The sequence below is a fragment of the Scyliorhinus canicula genome, chromosome 27 (genome assembly GCF_902713615.1).
Source record: "Scyliorhinus canicula chromosome 27, sScyCan1.1, whole genome shotgun sequence".
Lineage (NCBI taxonomy): Eukaryota > Metazoa > Chordata > Chondrichthyes > Carcharhiniformes > Scyliorhinidae > Scyliorhinus > Scyliorhinus canicula.
Genome location: NC_052172.1, coordinates 8804061 through 8821747, shown reverse-complemented (window position 1 = coordinate 8821747; position 17687 = coordinate 8804061). Strand labels below are relative to the sequence as shown.

The 17687-nt window shown below is 47.2% G+C and overlaps 1 protein-coding gene across 1 annotated transcript in view; it reads left to right on the top strand.

Moving 5' to 3' along the window:
* LOC119957898 (ryanodine receptor 1-like) overlaps positions 1–17687 on the top strand; it is a 463450-nt gene that overhangs the window by 233321 nt on the left and 212442 nt on the right. Inside the window, exons 43-45 of the mRNA XM_038786087.1 lie at positions 1804–1898; positions 6325–6460; positions 12953–13139. Coding sequence (XP_038642015.1) covers positions 1804–1898; positions 6325–6460; positions 12953–13139 — 418 coding nt within the window. The remainder of the gene's footprint in view (positions 1–1803; positions 1899–6324; positions 6461–12952; positions 13140–17687) is intronic.

Genomic DNA, 17687 nt, shown 5'->3' with positions numbered 1-17687 from the left:
TGGAGCTGTGAGTCAACTGTGCTAACCACTGTGCTACCGCGCTGCCCACATTTATTCTTCTTCATATTGCAAAAGAAAAACAAATTGCCGCCCCTTTTTTGCCACCAACTGCGGAGGATCCTGCACACACGCTGGTGGTATATTCCCAGTGCTTTGAGGACTGAACACATCGAGGAATTTAATCGCAAACATGCAGAGGCGAAATTGAGGCACAGGAGAGAGCGCACGAACTTCCCGACATCTCATCCAGCCGACCCTTCCAGCACCATTTTCCCCGGCATGTGGTAGAAAGCTGGCAGATTGCACGTTAAACTTGTAAGCCATATCCAAACTCTTCAAGCCAGAGTGGGAAGCAAGCCATCCTCGATCCCGGAAGACTGCTTAAGAATAAGTTATAGATGACTTTCAATCTTCCATTACTACTGAAGGAGCATTTTCCAGTGCTCGTGGTCCTCCAACTGGGAATCTTGCGGGATCATTTCCTCCAGTCCTTTAACACATTTACTTTAAATGTTAACACAGCCCCCGCTAATTTGTTAAAGAAAAAACAGCATATAATAATTCATCCTATTTCTGTGTAAGTGTGAAGATGATTGACATTATAAAAGCTACAGAACTGTAAGATTTTGTTTATTGCTTCATTCTGTGAATGCTAAAGATAGGCCTGTTCAGTGGCACAGCGGTTAGCACTGCTGCCTCAGTACCAGGAACCCGGGTTCAATTCCAACCTCGGGTGACTGTCTGTGTGGATGTGGAGATGCCGGCGTTGGACTGGGGTGAGCACAGTAAGAAGCCTTACAACACCAGGTTAAAGTCAAACAGATTTGTTTCGAATCACTAGCTTTCGGAGTGCAACTCCTTCACTTGATGAAGGCTAGTGATTCGAAAAAATCTGTTGGACTATAACCTGGTGTTGTAAGACTTCTGTCTGTGTGGAGTTTGCACATTCTCCTCCCGCCTGCGTGTGTTTCCTCCGGGTGCTCCGGTTTCCTCCCACAGTCCAAAGATGTGCAGGTTAGGTGGATTGGCCACGCTAAATTGCCCATTAGGGTGGATTTGCAGGAATAGAGTGGGGGATTGGGCTGAAATAGGGTGGTTTTTCAAAAGCTTCGGTGCAGAGTCGATGGGCCAAATGGCCTCCTTCTGCACTGTCAGGATTCTATGATCTGTTCCCCATAGTGTTACACAGAGGGTGGTAAGTGCTTGGAACACGCTGCCAGGGGAGGTTGTGGAAGCGGAGTCATTAGCGGCATTCAAAAGGCATTTCGACAGATACATGGATAGGATGGGTATGGAGGGATACGGCACAAGGAAGTGCTGAGGGTTTTGGCCAAGTGTGACATCATGACCGGTAGAGGCTTGGAGGGCTGAAGGGCCTGTTCCTGTGCTGTATTCTTTGTATCCAGTATCTATGGATCGACTACACTGCTTTCATCGAGGAATTGAGTTATTTCACATTGAATTGCTCATTTTGACTTATTTAATATTCAAATATTTAGTGCAAATTTCCAATTCTCAAATAATCTTGTGCTGTTGCTCATTGTTAATTGATTAATTGATCTTGGATAATAAATGTTACAAAATTATCTATTGCTGAAAGTATTTCACGACGGATATGCAAATTCACTAATATCCCCATGATACACTGACTGTGTGGATTTTGATAATGCAAGAAAAGTGATTACGAAATGTTTGTAATGATAACAAGATCACTAATGCTACTGCAGTCCATCCAAAGTTGATGCTGTTACTTGTACCTCCAAGAGTTTATCTTGTTTTAATGAGGTTTCTCATCCTCCTCAGGTATGCGAGGATCCACCCCACTCGATGTTGCGGCAGCTTCGTGCATTGACAACAATGAACTTGCCTTGGCTCTGCGGGAGCCTGATCTTGAAAAGGTAATAACGCTGTAAAGTTTCCATATGTTTGCAGCCAGCATTAATTATTGAAGCTAAACGGGACTTGAGCTTCAGACACGCCACCGTGATGACACGGGAACTGAATCCTTCAGTGTCGCTGGGTCAAAATCCTGGAACCCCCTCCCTAACAGCACTGCGGGTGTACCTACGCCACATAGACAGCAGTGGTTCAAGATGGGCAATTAGGAAAGGGCTACTAAAAATGATGGCCTGGCGAGTGACACTAACATCGCATGAAATATTTTTTTAAAGGACAGTATTGTGAAAGAATGCACTGTTTTGCACGTGGGTTTCGAAAATTATCTGTTGAGTAAGCTATTGTATTCCATTTTACATTGGGCACGATCTACCGGCCACATCGCACGACAAGGCTATTAAATCTCCCGGCCACATCACATGACAAGGCTGTTAAATCTCCTGGCCACATCACATGACAAGGCTGTTAAATCTCCTGGCCACATCACATGACAAGGCTGTTAAATCTCCTGGCCACATCACATGACAAGGCTGTTAAATCTCCTGGCCACATCACATGACAAGGCTGTTAAATCTCCTGGCCACATCACATGACAAGGCTGTTAAATCTCCTGGCCACATCACATGACAAGGCTGTTAAATCTCCTGGCCACATCACATGACAAGGCTGTTAAATCTCGCGGGTTTTACGACGCTCGTTCTCATGAGCATCGCGATCTGGAACTCGTCCTCAATGGGCGTGATGCAGATTTGCAGATTCCAAGTGAGTAGTTAGTCTGACTTGAATATATATCTGTGCCGGAGTTACCCAAAGCGTGGGATCGAACGGTCTCGCCTCGGAGACCCTGGCGTGGTGACGTTTAGCACTGGTTTCCACAACCATGGATCAGGCGTTATGGGGGTCTTCCAGGCGATCGGAGGCCCCCCAGATGGGTCGGGCCCTGGGCAGGGTGGTACCCTGGCAGTCCCGATGACACCCCGACACCTTGCCAATGCCAAGGTGCCTGGATTCCAGGTTGCCCGAGCCAGGGATTGGACCCAGGAGTGCCATGCTCTTATGAGCTGGGGTGAGGGGATTGGGAGAGGGGCGGGGGGGGGGGGGGGGGGGGGGGGGGGGGGGGAGGGGGAGGGGAGGAGGGGGGGGGCTCGAGGACCCTCTAATTGGTAAGTTGGGGGGAGGGCAGAGGTTGCGGGGGGGTGCTGAGAGTTTGATTAAATGGCGTCCCAATCTCTTCCTGCACGATGAGCTGAGGTTGCAGGAAATAAGTCTGAAGTGCATCCTCGCCGGGTCCCAGTAAGGAAGCAGAGTCCTCGCTACGATCGACGGAAAACACCCGCTAAACACACCCAAAATGGCACTCGTCATTTTTATTAAATCACGCCCTTTGAGTATTTGGTGTGTTGGGAAAAATTATGTTTCTGCAAGTGTTATGGGCCAGGGTTTAGAGAACCCCAAAGTGTATCATGGAGTTCACCTGACCCACAACTTTTAATAGATTGTGGTATGGGGAGCACACGGCCCACTCTACAGGTGTGGTAGAGCAGAAATGGAAAAGTATTTTTTAAAGCAAAACAATGTTTATTCTATGACCTCAAGTTAACCTTTTTAAAACATACAGTGAACATCTTCGCAACCATTCATTCAAATAAAACCCCCAAAGACTACAACCCTAAGTAAACCTTTAAGCTTTCCTTTTTAACATCCATACGACTTAAAAACAAAACCTTTATCAGAAGCACATCAGGTTAAAGTCACTACTGAAAACATTTATAATTCTGAATTCACCAAATGATCAAGAGATAGTCTTTTGATGGCAGAGAGATCAGCAGTGCGCTTGCTCTGTCTGGCTTCAGCTCCAACACTGAAAACGAAAGTAAAACACACCCTGCAGCCTGCTCAAAAACGAAAGTAAAAAGCTGACAGACAGCCCAGCTCCACCCATTCTCTGACATCACTGCAGTAGTAAACACACATTTCTTAACGGTACTCTCAGTACAGATATTTATATACACACCCATTTATAAACACCCATTTCTTAAAGATAGACTCACATGATACAAATTTCAGCATCCTCCAGGTACTGTGGAATTGGGAACAAGCTAATATCACGTTCCACTGGGAAAATATCAAACCCTATCGCCCTTACCCAAACGGTTGACATCAGATTTCCAGGGAATATTCTGCATGATTTTCTTCCAATAAAACTGTGTTTTGAAATACCTGACCTTTAACTTGGCATTTTACATTGAGCAAAATGGATCAAGTAAATAAAGCAGCGCGAGAGAAGATTTATAGGCTTAATTTTCAACTCGGCAACGTTTGGCGTGATCAGAAACATTCTTAAATTATGCATCAAATTTCGAAAATGATTTTCTGATTGTTGAGTCCCTGTTGGGAGTTTAAAGCTGTAAAATTATCCTTTTACATTAACTCGGTTTGCACTGAATTTAAAAAGAAACTAGCTGAGGGTGAGACAGTGGCTGATCTTTGTTGGAGCTGAAGTATAGTCAAAGAATGAAATGGGCCCTATCTAAGGAAAGGTAGGCCTCAAGGGAAGAGACCACTGCCTCACTGAGCAATGTGCGTGAACTTAGAATAAAGAGAGAGTTCTGGAAATACCCAACAAGCCTGGCACCATTTGTGGAGAAACAGGGTGAAATTCTCCACCTTCCTCCGCTGGTAGCGGAGTTCCCAATGAGGCGGAGAATCCAACGGTTGTGCAGAAAACGGGATCGGGGCCCATTTCCGAGGCTCCTGCCGGGCGTATGTACCGTGATTCGCACCGTAGTGTTTAAGACCTATTTTCATCCTCTCCGTGATCGAGCACCATATCCTCCGGGCCTGCGCGATTCTCTGGGGGTCTCTGTAGGGGGAGGCGGTCGAGTCATCCCCGTACTGCGGCGGAGGGGCAGGGACGGCACCTAGAAATTCCAGGGGTGGAGGGCTGAATTGTGCTGTGGGGGGGGGGGGGGGTCGAATTGTGATGCGGGGGGGGAAAGCGGTGGCTAGCCGCGGGACCTCGCTATTGGGTTGCCCTCTCAAAATGGCGGCCTTATAGCACGATTCCCTAGGGAATCCCTCGCTAGCCTCGCCACGCATAAATTTGTATTGCTCAGGATTGGGAATTGCATCCTCATTTGCGCTCCCAAATCAGGTTCGATTCAGCTCTGACGGGAGAACGTTGGGCTGGATTTTCCGGTCGCCGACCCCGGAATCGCGTTCGCCGACCGGCCGGAGAATCCAAATTTCCGACGAAATCGGGGGCGGCGCCCTCTCCAAAGCGATGTACTCGCCACCTATCCACGGCCTCAGGACATTGCCTGAGGCCCCGCCTCCACTGCTCCGCCTCCGATCGGCCGAGTTCCAGACGGCGTGGGTCTCTCGTGGTCTCACCCATCGGGAACTCGGATGGTCGCTGCGGACAGTCCAGCGGCGCCACAGTCGGGAGAGGGCCGATCCGCGGGCGGGGGGGCATTATTCGGGGCTGAGGGCACTGTGTGGGGTTTGGTCTGGGGCGCGCGAGCTGACCGAAGGAGGGGGGCTATTTCGTGGGCCGGGTCCGCGGGCGGCCGCCGCCATGTTGCACGTCACGGCCGCTGCAGGCTGCCGCCGTGCGCATGCGCGGCCACGGACTGGCCAATTCTCCGGGGCGTATCGGCAGTGATAGCCCGTGCTTTATGCTGCCGTCCTGCTACCCCTCAACAAAACGGGGGATCAATGGCTGTTTTGCGCCAGTTTTTCCGGCATAAAACGCCACCGTTCCCACGCCGGCATGGGGACATGGCCCCAGAATCGGAGAATCCAGCCCATAGTTTCCCAAAGGGAGAATTTCATCCGCAGTGTTAACATTTCAACCCAAATGTGACTCTTAATTCTCTAATTCTAAAGTAAAGTCATATTTGACTCAAAACTTTAACTTTGTTTCTCTCTCCACAGTCGGTTAGCGACGCCAACAGCGCAGGTTCAATTCCCCGCACCGGCTGAGGTTATCCCTGAAGCCTTCTCAACCTTGCAGCTCGCCTGAGGTGTGGTGACTCTCAGGTTGAATCACCACCAGTCAGCTCTCTCTCAAAAGGCGAGAGCAGCCTATCGCCCTTGGGGACTGTGGCAATTTTCATTTCATTTCAATGCCAGACATGCTGAGGATTTCCAGCACTTTCTATTTATACTCCAGATTTCCAGCATCGCAGTACTGTAGTCATCTTTTATTTTAGTGGATGAATGCGAATTTGGGTAAAAGTAACTTTTTTTTTAAATTGGAGAATGAGTGACTTGGAATGTGACGATGTGGTTGACAAATTATTCTGACTCTTGTATTCTTTAAGTTGCCCACTAAAAATTTCAATGATGAATGTCTGGAATGACGGTCTGCAGCTTTTAACATCATCATTTATTCTCTTGGATTTTGCCTTTCATCTCCAATTTTAGGTGGTGACGTACCTGGCAGGGTGTGGATTGCAAAGCTGCCCCATGCTTCTGGCAAAAGGATATCCAGACATTGGTTGGAACCCTGTCGGAGGGGAGCGTTATCTCGACTTTTTGCGGTTTGCTGTATTTGTAAATGGTAAATAGACCGCTTTGGCAAACGTCAGTAAAGGATGAATAATGGCGTTTTTCGCTACAGTTGTAGAGTCACGGTTCATATTGTACAATAGATTTGAGAAAACTGGCACCAGTGCAGATGGTACAGATATATCATGTGGGTGCAATCTGCTTGCAACAGTTGTCATATCTCATTAACAGATCTAAGTAAACAGCCAGTTGATGCAACAACCTGCCCTGCTCGCCCTTTCCTTCACATTGATTGTCAAACAGCTTACAGGCAGCACAGTGGTTAGAACAGTTGCTTCACAGCTCCAGGGTCCCAAGTTCGACTCCCGGCTGGGTCACTGTGTGGATTCTGCACATTCTCCCCATGTGTGTGTGGGTTTCCTCCGGGTGCTCTGGTTTCCTCCCACAGTCCAAAGATGTGCAGGTTAGAATTGGCCATGCTAAATTGCCCCTTAGTGTCCAAAAAAAAAAGGTTGGGTGGGGTTATTGGGCTGCAGGGATGGAGTGGAAGTTTGGGGTTAAATAGGGTGCTTGTTCCAAGGGCCGGTGCAGACTCGATGGGCCGAATGGCCTCCTTCTATGGAATAATATAGATGCCAGGAATAAATAAATACAAATTGTTTGTGGAAATAGTAAACTCTTAGCGACTGGGTAATAAAAATGACTTCCTGAAAAATTGCATGTCACAATCAAAGGTTTTCCCAATACCTGTTGCTGCTTCACTTTTCCTGTGGATTCCCGAAAGTCTGGATATTGATTCTCTTCTTCCTTTTAAACATTGTCTGCAAAATGCGTGAATAGGAATATAATCCAGACGAAAACATTATCTGCTCATAGCAAGCTTCCTTTCTGCCCCTTTTAATGGAGGTATTGACCCATGTACAATGAGTGGGTTCACGCCTTTGATAAAACTGCAGAGAAAGGAATTTGTATGCCCACACCACACAATCACAGAATGGTTCCAGTAGGCCATTTGGCCCACCATGTCTGTACCTGTCTCCAAAGGAACAATTTAACTGGTGTCATTCCTTGGCCTTGCATGTTCTAAACAGGGGCTGTTTAGCTCAGGGCTAAATCGCTGGCTTTGAAAGCAGGCCAGCAGCACGGTTCAATTCCCGTACCAGCCTCCCCGAACAGGCGCCGGAATGTGGTGACTAGGGGCTTTTCACAGTAACTTCATTGAAGCCTACTCGTGACAATAAGCGATTTTCATATTTCATATTTTTCATTTCTTCCCTTTTTGGATAATAAGTCAATTCCCTCTTGAATGCATTGACTGAATCCGTCTCCGCCAGATTCTCCGGCAGCGCATGCCAGATCCTAACCATTCACCATGTGAAAAGGTTTTTCCTCACCCCTCCATTGCTACTTTCACCAACTAACTTAAATCTGGGTGCTCCCTCCTCCTTAACCTTTTCACCAATGGAGATGTTTTTTCTCCAACTACTCTCTCTGGACTCCTCAGGAATTTGAATTCCTCTTGACCTTCTCTTCGAGGAAAACAGTCCCAATCTCTCCAATCTTTTCATAACTGAAGTTCCTCGTCGCTTGGAACCATTTTCATGAATCTTTTCTGTATTCTCTCTAATGCCCTCACCTCTTTCCTAAAATGTGGCACCCATAACTGGACAGAGTAATCCAGTTGATGCTGAATCAGCGTTTTATACAGGTTTAACATAACGGCCGCGATTTAATGGCCACTTTGCGCCCAGTAAAGATCCGTGCTGGCCAATTAGATTATGGGAGGTGTCCAAACCGGGAGCCACACTGGGCGGCGGGTGTTTTGTGATCCATCCAATCAGCTCCCATTGGCGGGATCCGATCCAACCTAGACACGGTTCAAAGCCAATTGAGGCCAATCTCCATCTCATTAGCGTGTTGGAAGCCCAATCTAACGGCCTCCCGTGTTCTAACTGGCTCTCCGATGAGCGGTAACACGGCCCTGTTGAGCACTCCTATTTAAAAGCGGGAACCTAGCACAATGGCGTCTGAGGGGATCGGAGGAGGTGAGCAGCCACCTTCAATTTTTTGGCATGCCACCCAGGGGCAGTGGGGCAGTCCGGGCAAACTAGCTGGCAGTACCGCCATCTCCGGCGTGGATCCCATGGGGGATTATTTCTGGCACTAAGTGCCGTTAAATATCGTCAGCCGTCTCACTTATATACTCCTAACTTTTTACGAATATTGACCAGGTTACCATCTAAACATTGCCTGCTTTTCCTATAGACATCAGTCACTTTCCAATGGCTTGCCTAAGTGAACAACTATTGTTCATTAGATTGGATAGTGCTTGTTGGCAGAATGCAGCAACATAGAGGGCCTTAAAACTGAGTTTCAGGCACACGCACCCAACAGGAACCACTAGCTGGAGACCAGATGGTGAAATTCTAACCTAGGGGTACTCGGCTGCATTGCACCACCCTTTCCACTGTCCTGACAGACAACATTTAACTCCATAGAGATGAGGGACTGAGTCGTTGTCTGTCTGGTCAGTACGTCGTAAATGCTTACTTCTGAGCGACCAGATAAACTTACAAAAAGGTGAATCAAATATATCATAGAATTTACACTGCAGAAGGAGGACATTTGGTCCAGTAAGTCTGTACTGGCCCTTGGAAAGAGCACCCTACCCAAGCCCACACCGCCACCCTATAAGAACTAGGAGCAGGAGTAGGCCATATGGCCCCTCGAGCCTGCTCCGCCATTCAATGGGGTCATGGATGATCTTTTGTGGACTCAGCTTCACTTTCCGGCCCGAACACCACCGCTGGAGGGATACAAGATAGCCAGGAGGGAACTGAAGAAAGGGATTAGGAGAGCTAAGAGAGGGCATGAAAAATCTTTGGCGGGTAGGATCAAGGAAAACCCCAAGGCCTTTTACACATATGTGAGAAATATGAGAATGACTAGAGCAAGGGTAGGTCCGATTAAGGACAGTAGCGGGAGATTGTGTATTGAGTCTGAAGAGATAGGAGAGGTCTTGAACAAGTATTTTTCTTCAGTATTTACAAACGAGAGGGGCCATATTGTTGGAGAGGACAGTGTGAAGCAGACTGATAAGCTTGAGGAGATACTTGTCAGGAAGGAAGATGTGTTGCGCGTTTTGAAAAACTTGAGGATAGACAAGTCCCCCGGGCCTGACGGGATATATCCAAGGATTCTATGGGAAGCAAGAAATGAAATTGCAGAGCCGTTGGCAATGATCTTTTCGTCCTCGCTGTCAACAGGGGTGGTACCAGAGGATTGGAGAGTGGCGAATGTCGTGCCCCTGTTCAAAAAAGGGAATAGGGATAACCCTGGGAATTACAGGCCAGTTAGTCTTACTTCGGTGGTAGGCAAAGTAATGGAAAGGGTACTGAGGGATAGGATTTCTGAGCATCTGGAAAGGCATTGCTTGATTAGGGATAGTCAGCACGGATTTGTGAGGGGTAGGTCTTGCCTTACAAGTCTTATTGAATTCTTTGAGGAGGTGACCAAGCATGTGGATGAAGGTAAAGCAGTGGATGTAGTGTACATGGATTTTAGTAAGGCATTTGATAAGGTTCCCCATGGTAGGCTTATGCAGAAAGTAAGGAGGCATAGGATAGTGGGAAATTTGGCCAGTTGGATAACAAACTGGCTAACCGATAGAAGACAGAGAGTTGTGGTGGATGGCAAATATTCAGCCTGGAGCCCAGTTATCAGTGGCGTACCGCAGGGATCAGTTCTGGGTCCTCTGCTGTTTGTGATTTTCATTAACGACTTGGATGAGGGAGTTGAAGGGTGGGTCAGTAAATTTGCAGATGATACGAAGATTGGTGGAGTTGTGGATAGTGAGGAGGGCTGTTGTCGGCTTCAAAGAGACATAGATAGAATGCAGAGCTGGGCTGAGAAGTGGCAGATGGAGTTTAACCCTGACAAGTGTGAGGTTGTCCATTTTGGAAGGACAAATCTGAATGCGGAATACAGGGTTAATGGTTGGGTTCTTGGCAATGTGGAGGAGCAGAGAGATCTTGGGGTCTATGTTCATAGTTCTTTGAAAGTTGCCACTCAAGTGGATAGAGCTGTGAAGAAGGCCTATGGTGTGCTAGCGTTCATTAGCAGAGGGATTGAATTTAAGAGCCGTGAGGTGATGATGCAGCTGTACAAAACCTTGGTCAGGCCACATTTGGAGTACTGTGTGCAGTCTGGTCACCTCATTTTAGGAAGGATGTGGAAGCTTTGGAAAAGGTGCAAAGGAGATTTACCAGGATGTTGCCTGGAATGGAGAGTAGGTCATACGAGGAAAGGTTGAGGGTGCTAGGCCTTTTCTCATTAGAACGGAGAAGGATGAGGGGCGACTTGATAGAGGTTTATAAGATGATCAGGGGAATAGATAAGAGTAGACAGTCAGAGACTTTTTCCCCGGGTGGAACACACCATTACAAGGGGACATAAATTTAAGATAAATGGTGGAAGATATAGAGGGGATGTCAGAGGTAGGTTCTTTACCCAGAGAGTAGTGGGGGCATGGAATGCACTGCCTATGGTAGTAGTTGAGTCGGAAAATTTATGGACCTTCAAGCGGCTATTGGATAGGTACTTGGATTAGGGTAGAATAAGGGAGTGTAGGTTAACTTCTTAAGGGCAGCACGGTAGCATTGTGGATAGCACAATTGCTTCACAGCTCCAGGGTCCCAAGTTCGATTTCTACTTGGGTCACTGTCTGTGTGGAGTCTGCACATCCTCCCCGTGACTGCGTGGGTTTCCTCCGGGTACTCCGGTTTCCTCCCACAGTCCAAAGATGTGCAGGTTGGGTGGATTGGCCATGAAAAATTGTCCAAAATTCTTTGATTAACCTAGGACAAAAGTTCGGCGCAACATCGTGGGCCGAAGGGCCTGTTCTGTGCTGTATTTCTCTATAACCCTTAATCCCTTTATTCTTCAAAAAACTACCTATCCTTATCATGGCCAATCCACCCAACCTGCACATCTTTGGACTGTGGGAGGAAATCGGAGCACCCGGAGGAAACCCACGCACACGGGGAGAAAGTGCAAACTTCGCTCAGACAGTGACCCAAGCCGCAAATCGAACCTGGGACCCTGGATCTGTGAACCAACTGTGCTAACCACTGTGCTGCCCCTACCTCATTTTTATCATATTCATTGCATATTTATATAATTTTCACTTCAGGTAAATCCATTTCACAAGTGTTTCTTCCTCCTTTGGTTGTTCACTTCCCGAAAATATACTTTTTAATAACAAAGTTTATTTCAATATTGCTGAAGGTGAGCCATTTTTTTGTCAAAAAGAGCCTTTTTTGTTTCAGCAATACTCAAGTCCTGTACGATCAAACATCGACATGTGTTTCTTTGATGTGATTTCAAAAACCAGGCTTCCGAGCCCAGTCCTTGGGCACCATTTACCCCACAACTAAGGGGCTGGTTTAGCTCACTGAGCTAAATCACTGGCTTTTAAAGCAGACCAAGCAGGCCAGCAGCACGATTCGATTCTCATACCAGCCTCCCCGGACAGCGCCGGAATGTGGTGACTAGGGGCTTTTCACAGTAACTTCATTGAAGCCTACTCGTGACAATAAGCGATTTTCATTTTCAACTCGCCGCTGGTGGGAGGTGACCCGCCATTGGCCGGCACTGGGATGTTCTGGTCCCACCGTTGTCGATGGTGTTTCCCATTGAATGCACGCCGTACCATCAGGAAACCCACTACGTGGGTGCGCCATCGACAGGCGGGGAAGAAAACGGCCGAAAAGTCCAGCTCGTGTCAATTCTTCCACCCCAGCTAATGGCCGAGAATTTCACATATTGTCCACATAAGGGCAGCACTGTAGCACAAGTGGATAGCACTGTGGCTTCACAGCGCCAGAGTCCCAGGTTCGATTCCCAGCTGGGTCACTGTCTGTGCGGAGTCTGCACGTTCTCCCTGTGTCTGCGTGGGTTTGCTCCGGTTTCCTCCCACAGTCCAAAGATGTGCAGGTTAGGTGAATTGGCCATGATAAATTGCCCTTAGTGTTCAAAAAAGTTAGGAGCGGTTATTGGGTTATGGGGATAGGGTGGAAGTGAGGGCTTAAGTGGGTTGGTGCAGACTCAATGGGCCGAATGGCCTCCTTCTGAATGAAAAATGAAATGAAAATCGCTTATTGTCACGTAGGCTTCAATGACGTTACTGTGAAAAGCCCCTGCACTGTTTGTTCTATGTCTATGTCTATATTTCCTGCCAACTATACAATTAGATTGTTTCATCCAAAACAATTTTTTTAAGTAAATTAATTATTACCTAAGCAACATCACATGAGGAAAGATCCCAGAGAATACGTGACTAGAATTAATGAAAACTATTTAATCACTGCAAAAGTAATCAGCGAAGTGGAGGAAGACTGGATATACTTAATGCATCTGCTTCCGAAGTGACCAAAAACAATAGTTTTTGACATTTTTTCATTCCTGAATATGGTAAATATGTTGACACTTTCTTGTTTTGCGTTCTGACCCTCGTGCTTGTGCGATGCTTTCTGTGTGATTGCAGGTGAGAGTGTAGAGGAAAATGCCAATGTTGTTGTGCGTTTGCTGATCCGTCGCCCCGAGTGCTTTGGGCCTGCCCTCCGGGGTGAAGGTGGCAGTGGTTTACTCGGAGCCATTGAGGACGCCATCAAGATCTCGGAGGATCCTGCCCGTGATGGACCAACTGTCAAGAAAGACCGAAGGCGGGAATTGTAAGGAAATAGCTTCACCCAATACAGCACAAGTGTTTTTCTGTCTCTTATAAGACTCCAAGGACTGAAAATTTGGGGACCTAAATCTCGCCTTTTTGCCTCGGGTTGTCCAAGCTGAGGAGATCATTGGCACCAAGCTCACTCTCACTCTTACCTCTATATCTGACCACAATCCAAAGGACAACATATGGGAAGGACCAGAAATGGTCCCTCCCACCTCATTCAAATGAGTATAATGGGCCTACACCTAGTCTGCCTCACTCCCAAGAGCAGAGCAAGATAAAGGGCAGCGATCTGTTTCATATATAGGAATTCCCTCCGAATTCACTGGTATGCACTTGAATAAGAACATAATAAAACTGAGAAACAAAATATCAAACAATACGTAAAAAAGTCAAGCAAATGGCAAAAAAACATATGCTCAAAATAAGTCACTTAAACACAAACAAACAGATAGATGATTCAAGAATGCAGGAACAAAGGACCTCAACCATAAGGGAATTCTTATCTTTTGTTTAACCCCTCGTTTACGGTCATTGGCTTCTGAGTCCCAGCTGAGACCTCCTGGTTTGTTCAAATGAATGTTTGTTTCTGAGAGGATAACTTATTGATCAAACATTGGACATTACTTAAAATTGACTGGTGCCTATCAAATCTAGCTTAGCGTCTGTGGGCACAGTCTTCGGAAAAGTACTGGATACGCTATGTTTCCTATGGCCTAGCTAGAATTGATGGAGAACAATCCGCTCTCAGTACTGAATACACTGGAATACAATGGTTAATTAATTATATAAGAAAATGACTGGGTTCCCACAGTCAAGACATTTTTAATATTTTGCTTCTTTAGCTATATGCATTCAACTATCCCCTATATGAATAATACTATACTCCATCAGTGATGAGCCACTTTCCAGAACCACTGAAGTCCATGTGTTGCAGCGATACCCCCAATGATGTGAGGAATGGAGTTCCAGGATTTTGACCCATTGACAGTGAAGGAATGGCAGAATGTTGTGTGGCTTGCAGGGGAACGTGCAGGTGGTGGTGTTCTATTCATCTGCCCTCATCCTTCTCGGCGGTAGAGGTCACAGGTTTGCAAGGCACTGTCAAGGAATTGAGTTCCTGCCGGCCCCCTTGTGTATGGTATACACAATTGCCACTGCATTGGTGGTGGAGGGAGTGAATGTTTAAGGTGGTGGATGGCGTGCCAATCAAGCGGGTTGCTTTATCCTGGATGGTGTCACGTTTATTGATGGGGTTGTTGGAGCTGAATTCATCCAGGCTAATGGAGAGTATTCCACCACATGCCTGACTTGTGCCTCGTAGGTGGTGGACAGGCTTTGGGGGGAGTCAGGAGGTGAGTTACTCTCCGCAGGATTCCCAGCCTCTAACCTGCTCTTGTAGCCACAGTATTTATAAAGCTGGTCCAGTTCAGTTTCTGGTCAATGGTAACTCCCAGGATGTTGATAGTGGGGGATTCAGCGATTGTAATGCCTTGAATATCGAGGAGTGATGGTTAGATTCTCTCTTGTTGGAGATGGTCATTACCTGCCACTTGTATGATACAAATGTTACTTGTCAGCATAAGCCTGGATGTTTCCCGGGTCTTGCTGCATTTGGACATGGAATTCTTCAGTATCTGACAAAATGTGCTGAACATAGAAACATAAATAGGAGCAGGGGAGGTCATTCAGCTTTTCGATACTGCTCTGCCATTCAATATGGTTATGGACGATCCTTTAGCTTAGTGTCATAACCTCACTGCTTTTCCCATAACCCTGGAATCATCAGCGAACATCCCCACTTTTTCCCTAATGATGAAGCAGCTGAAGATGGTTGGGCCGAGGACACTACTCTGAAGAACTCCTGCAGTGATGTCCTGGAACTGAGATGATTGACCTCCACCAACCACGGCCATCTTCCTTTATGCCAGGTATCACTCCAACCAGAGGAGAGTTTCCCCCCTTGATTCCCATTGGCTCCAGTTTAACTGGAGCTCCATGATGCCATACTCGGTCAAATGCTACCTCAATGTCGAGGGCAGTCATTCCCACCTCACCTCCGGGATGAGGTCAGGAGCTGTGGCCCTGGCAGAACCCAAACCGAGCGACAGTAAGCATGTTATTGCTATACAAGTGCCACTTCATAGCACTGTTGATGACCCCTTCCATAACTTTACATAGAACATACAGTGCAGAAGGAGGCCATTCATCCCATCAAGTCTGCACCATACGACTCAAGCCCTCACTTCCACCCTGTCCCAATAACCCCTCCTAACATTTTTGGACACTAAGGGCAATTTAGCATGGCCAATCCACCTAACCTGCATGTCTTTGGACTGTGGGAGGAAACCGGAGCACCCAGAGGAAACCCACGCACACAGGGGGAGGACGTGCAGACTCCACACAGACAGTGACCCAAGCCGGAATCGAACCAGGGACCCTGGTGCTGTGAAGCCACAGTTCTATCCATTTGTGCTACCGTGCTTGACTAATGATCAAGAGTAGACTGATGGGATAGGATTGGCTGGGTTGGATTTCTCCTGCTTTTTGTGTCCAGGACATACCCTGGCCAATTTTCCACATTGCTGGAAATCATCCTTCCTGAAGACACGGTTACAGGGATGGGGAATTTTAGCTACAGGGTTAGATTGGGAAATCAGTAATTGTTCTCTTTGGAGCAAAAGAGATTGAGTGGAAATGATAGTGGTGTACAAGATAATGACAGGTTTAGAAAAGGTAGACAAATGTGCAAGGACTGGGTGGAGGGTGAAAAATGAAATGAAAATCGCTTATTGTCACAAGTAGGCTTCAAATGAAGTTACTGCGAAAAGCCCCTAGTCGCCACATTCCGGCGCCTGTTTGGGGAGGCTGTTACGGGAATTGAACCCACACTGCTGGCCTGTCTTGGTCTGCTTTAAAAGCCAGTTATTTAGCCCTGTGCTAAACGATCCCCTAGGGGCAGCACGGTAGCATGGTGGTTAGCATAAATGCTTCACAGCTCCAGGGTCCCAGGTTCGATTCCCGGCTGGGTCACTGTCTGTGTGGAGTCTGCACGTCCTCCCCCTGTGTGCGTGGGTTTCCTCCGGGTGCTCCGGTTTCCTCCCACAGTCCAAAGATGTGCGGGTTAGGTGGATTGGCCATGCTAAATTGCCCGTAGTGTCCTAAAAAAAAAAGTAAGGTTAAGGGGGGGTGGGGGGGGGTTGTTGGGTTACGGGTATAGGGTGGATACGTGGGTTTGAGTAGGGTGATCATTGCTCGGCACAACATCGAGGGCCGAAGGGCCTGTTCTGTGCTGTACTGTTCTATGTTCTAAGATGCAGGGAGAATATGAGAAAGAACTATTTTCTGCAGCGAATGGTAGTGACCTAGAACTCGCTGCTAACAAGGGTGATGGAAGGGAAAACAATCAATGATCTCAAACAGGAACTGTCTGGATACTTAAAGGAAATAAACCTGGGACTCTGATTTACTGAATTGCTCCACTGAGGGCCAGTATAAACCTGATGGGCCGTGAATGACTTCCTTCTGTGCATTTAATGACTGTATGGGCGGCAGGGTAGCACAGTGATCAGAACTGTTGCTTCACAGCTCCAGGGTCCCAGGTTCGATTACCGGCTTGGGTCACTGTCTGTGCGGAGTCTGCACGTTCTCCCCATGTCTGCGTGGGTTTCCTCCGGGTGCTCCGGTTTCCTCCCACAAGTCCCGAAAGACGTGCTCGTTAGGTGGAATGGACATTCTGAATTCTCCCTCTGTGTACCCGAACAGGCGCCGGAATGTGGCGACTAGGGGATTTTCACAGTAACTTCCTTGCAGCATTAATGTAAGCCTACTTGTGACATGAGTAAAGATTGTTATTATTATGTTTGCTTTCCCAATTTGGCCACATAAATCATCCTCCATAAGTTACATACTTCCTCATTAGAATGACTGGTTTATGGGAAAAGGACTCAAATCGAAATGGAATTAAAACAGAAAATTCTGGAAAACCTCAGCCGGCCTGGCAGCCTCTGTGGAGAGAGGATCAAAGTTAATGGGCGGGATTTACCGAGCAACCCGCCGCGCGAGAGACGGCATGCCGTTGGCTGGCGGCCGGATCTTCTGGCCTCGCTTTTGTCAACGGGGTTTCCTGTTGAATGCACCCATCGCCACCAGGAATCACGTGGCGGAGGTGTGATGTTGAAGGGCCTGGAAGATCCCGTTGGCATGAACAGCCGCAAAAATCCGTCCAATGATTTGAACCCGTATGCCTCCCTCAGAACTTCTTTGAAATCAGAATTAATTATTTTGTGTAGACGCCTATGTGAATACAGATTGTGATTGTAATGCAGACATGATAGGCTTATGAGCAGCAATGTCTAGGAACGTTGGGACTGAAATTAGGCTTGGGCAGTAGTGCGGAATGGATGCTTACATCTGCTTTACACTCTTGCCCAAATCCACTTTTACCCCCTTTGGGTTCACCTCTTCCAGCTATTTGATGCGATTGGTAAACAAAATAAAAAGATATTGCCAGTACATTTCATAAAACACAATTTGTCCCTATAGA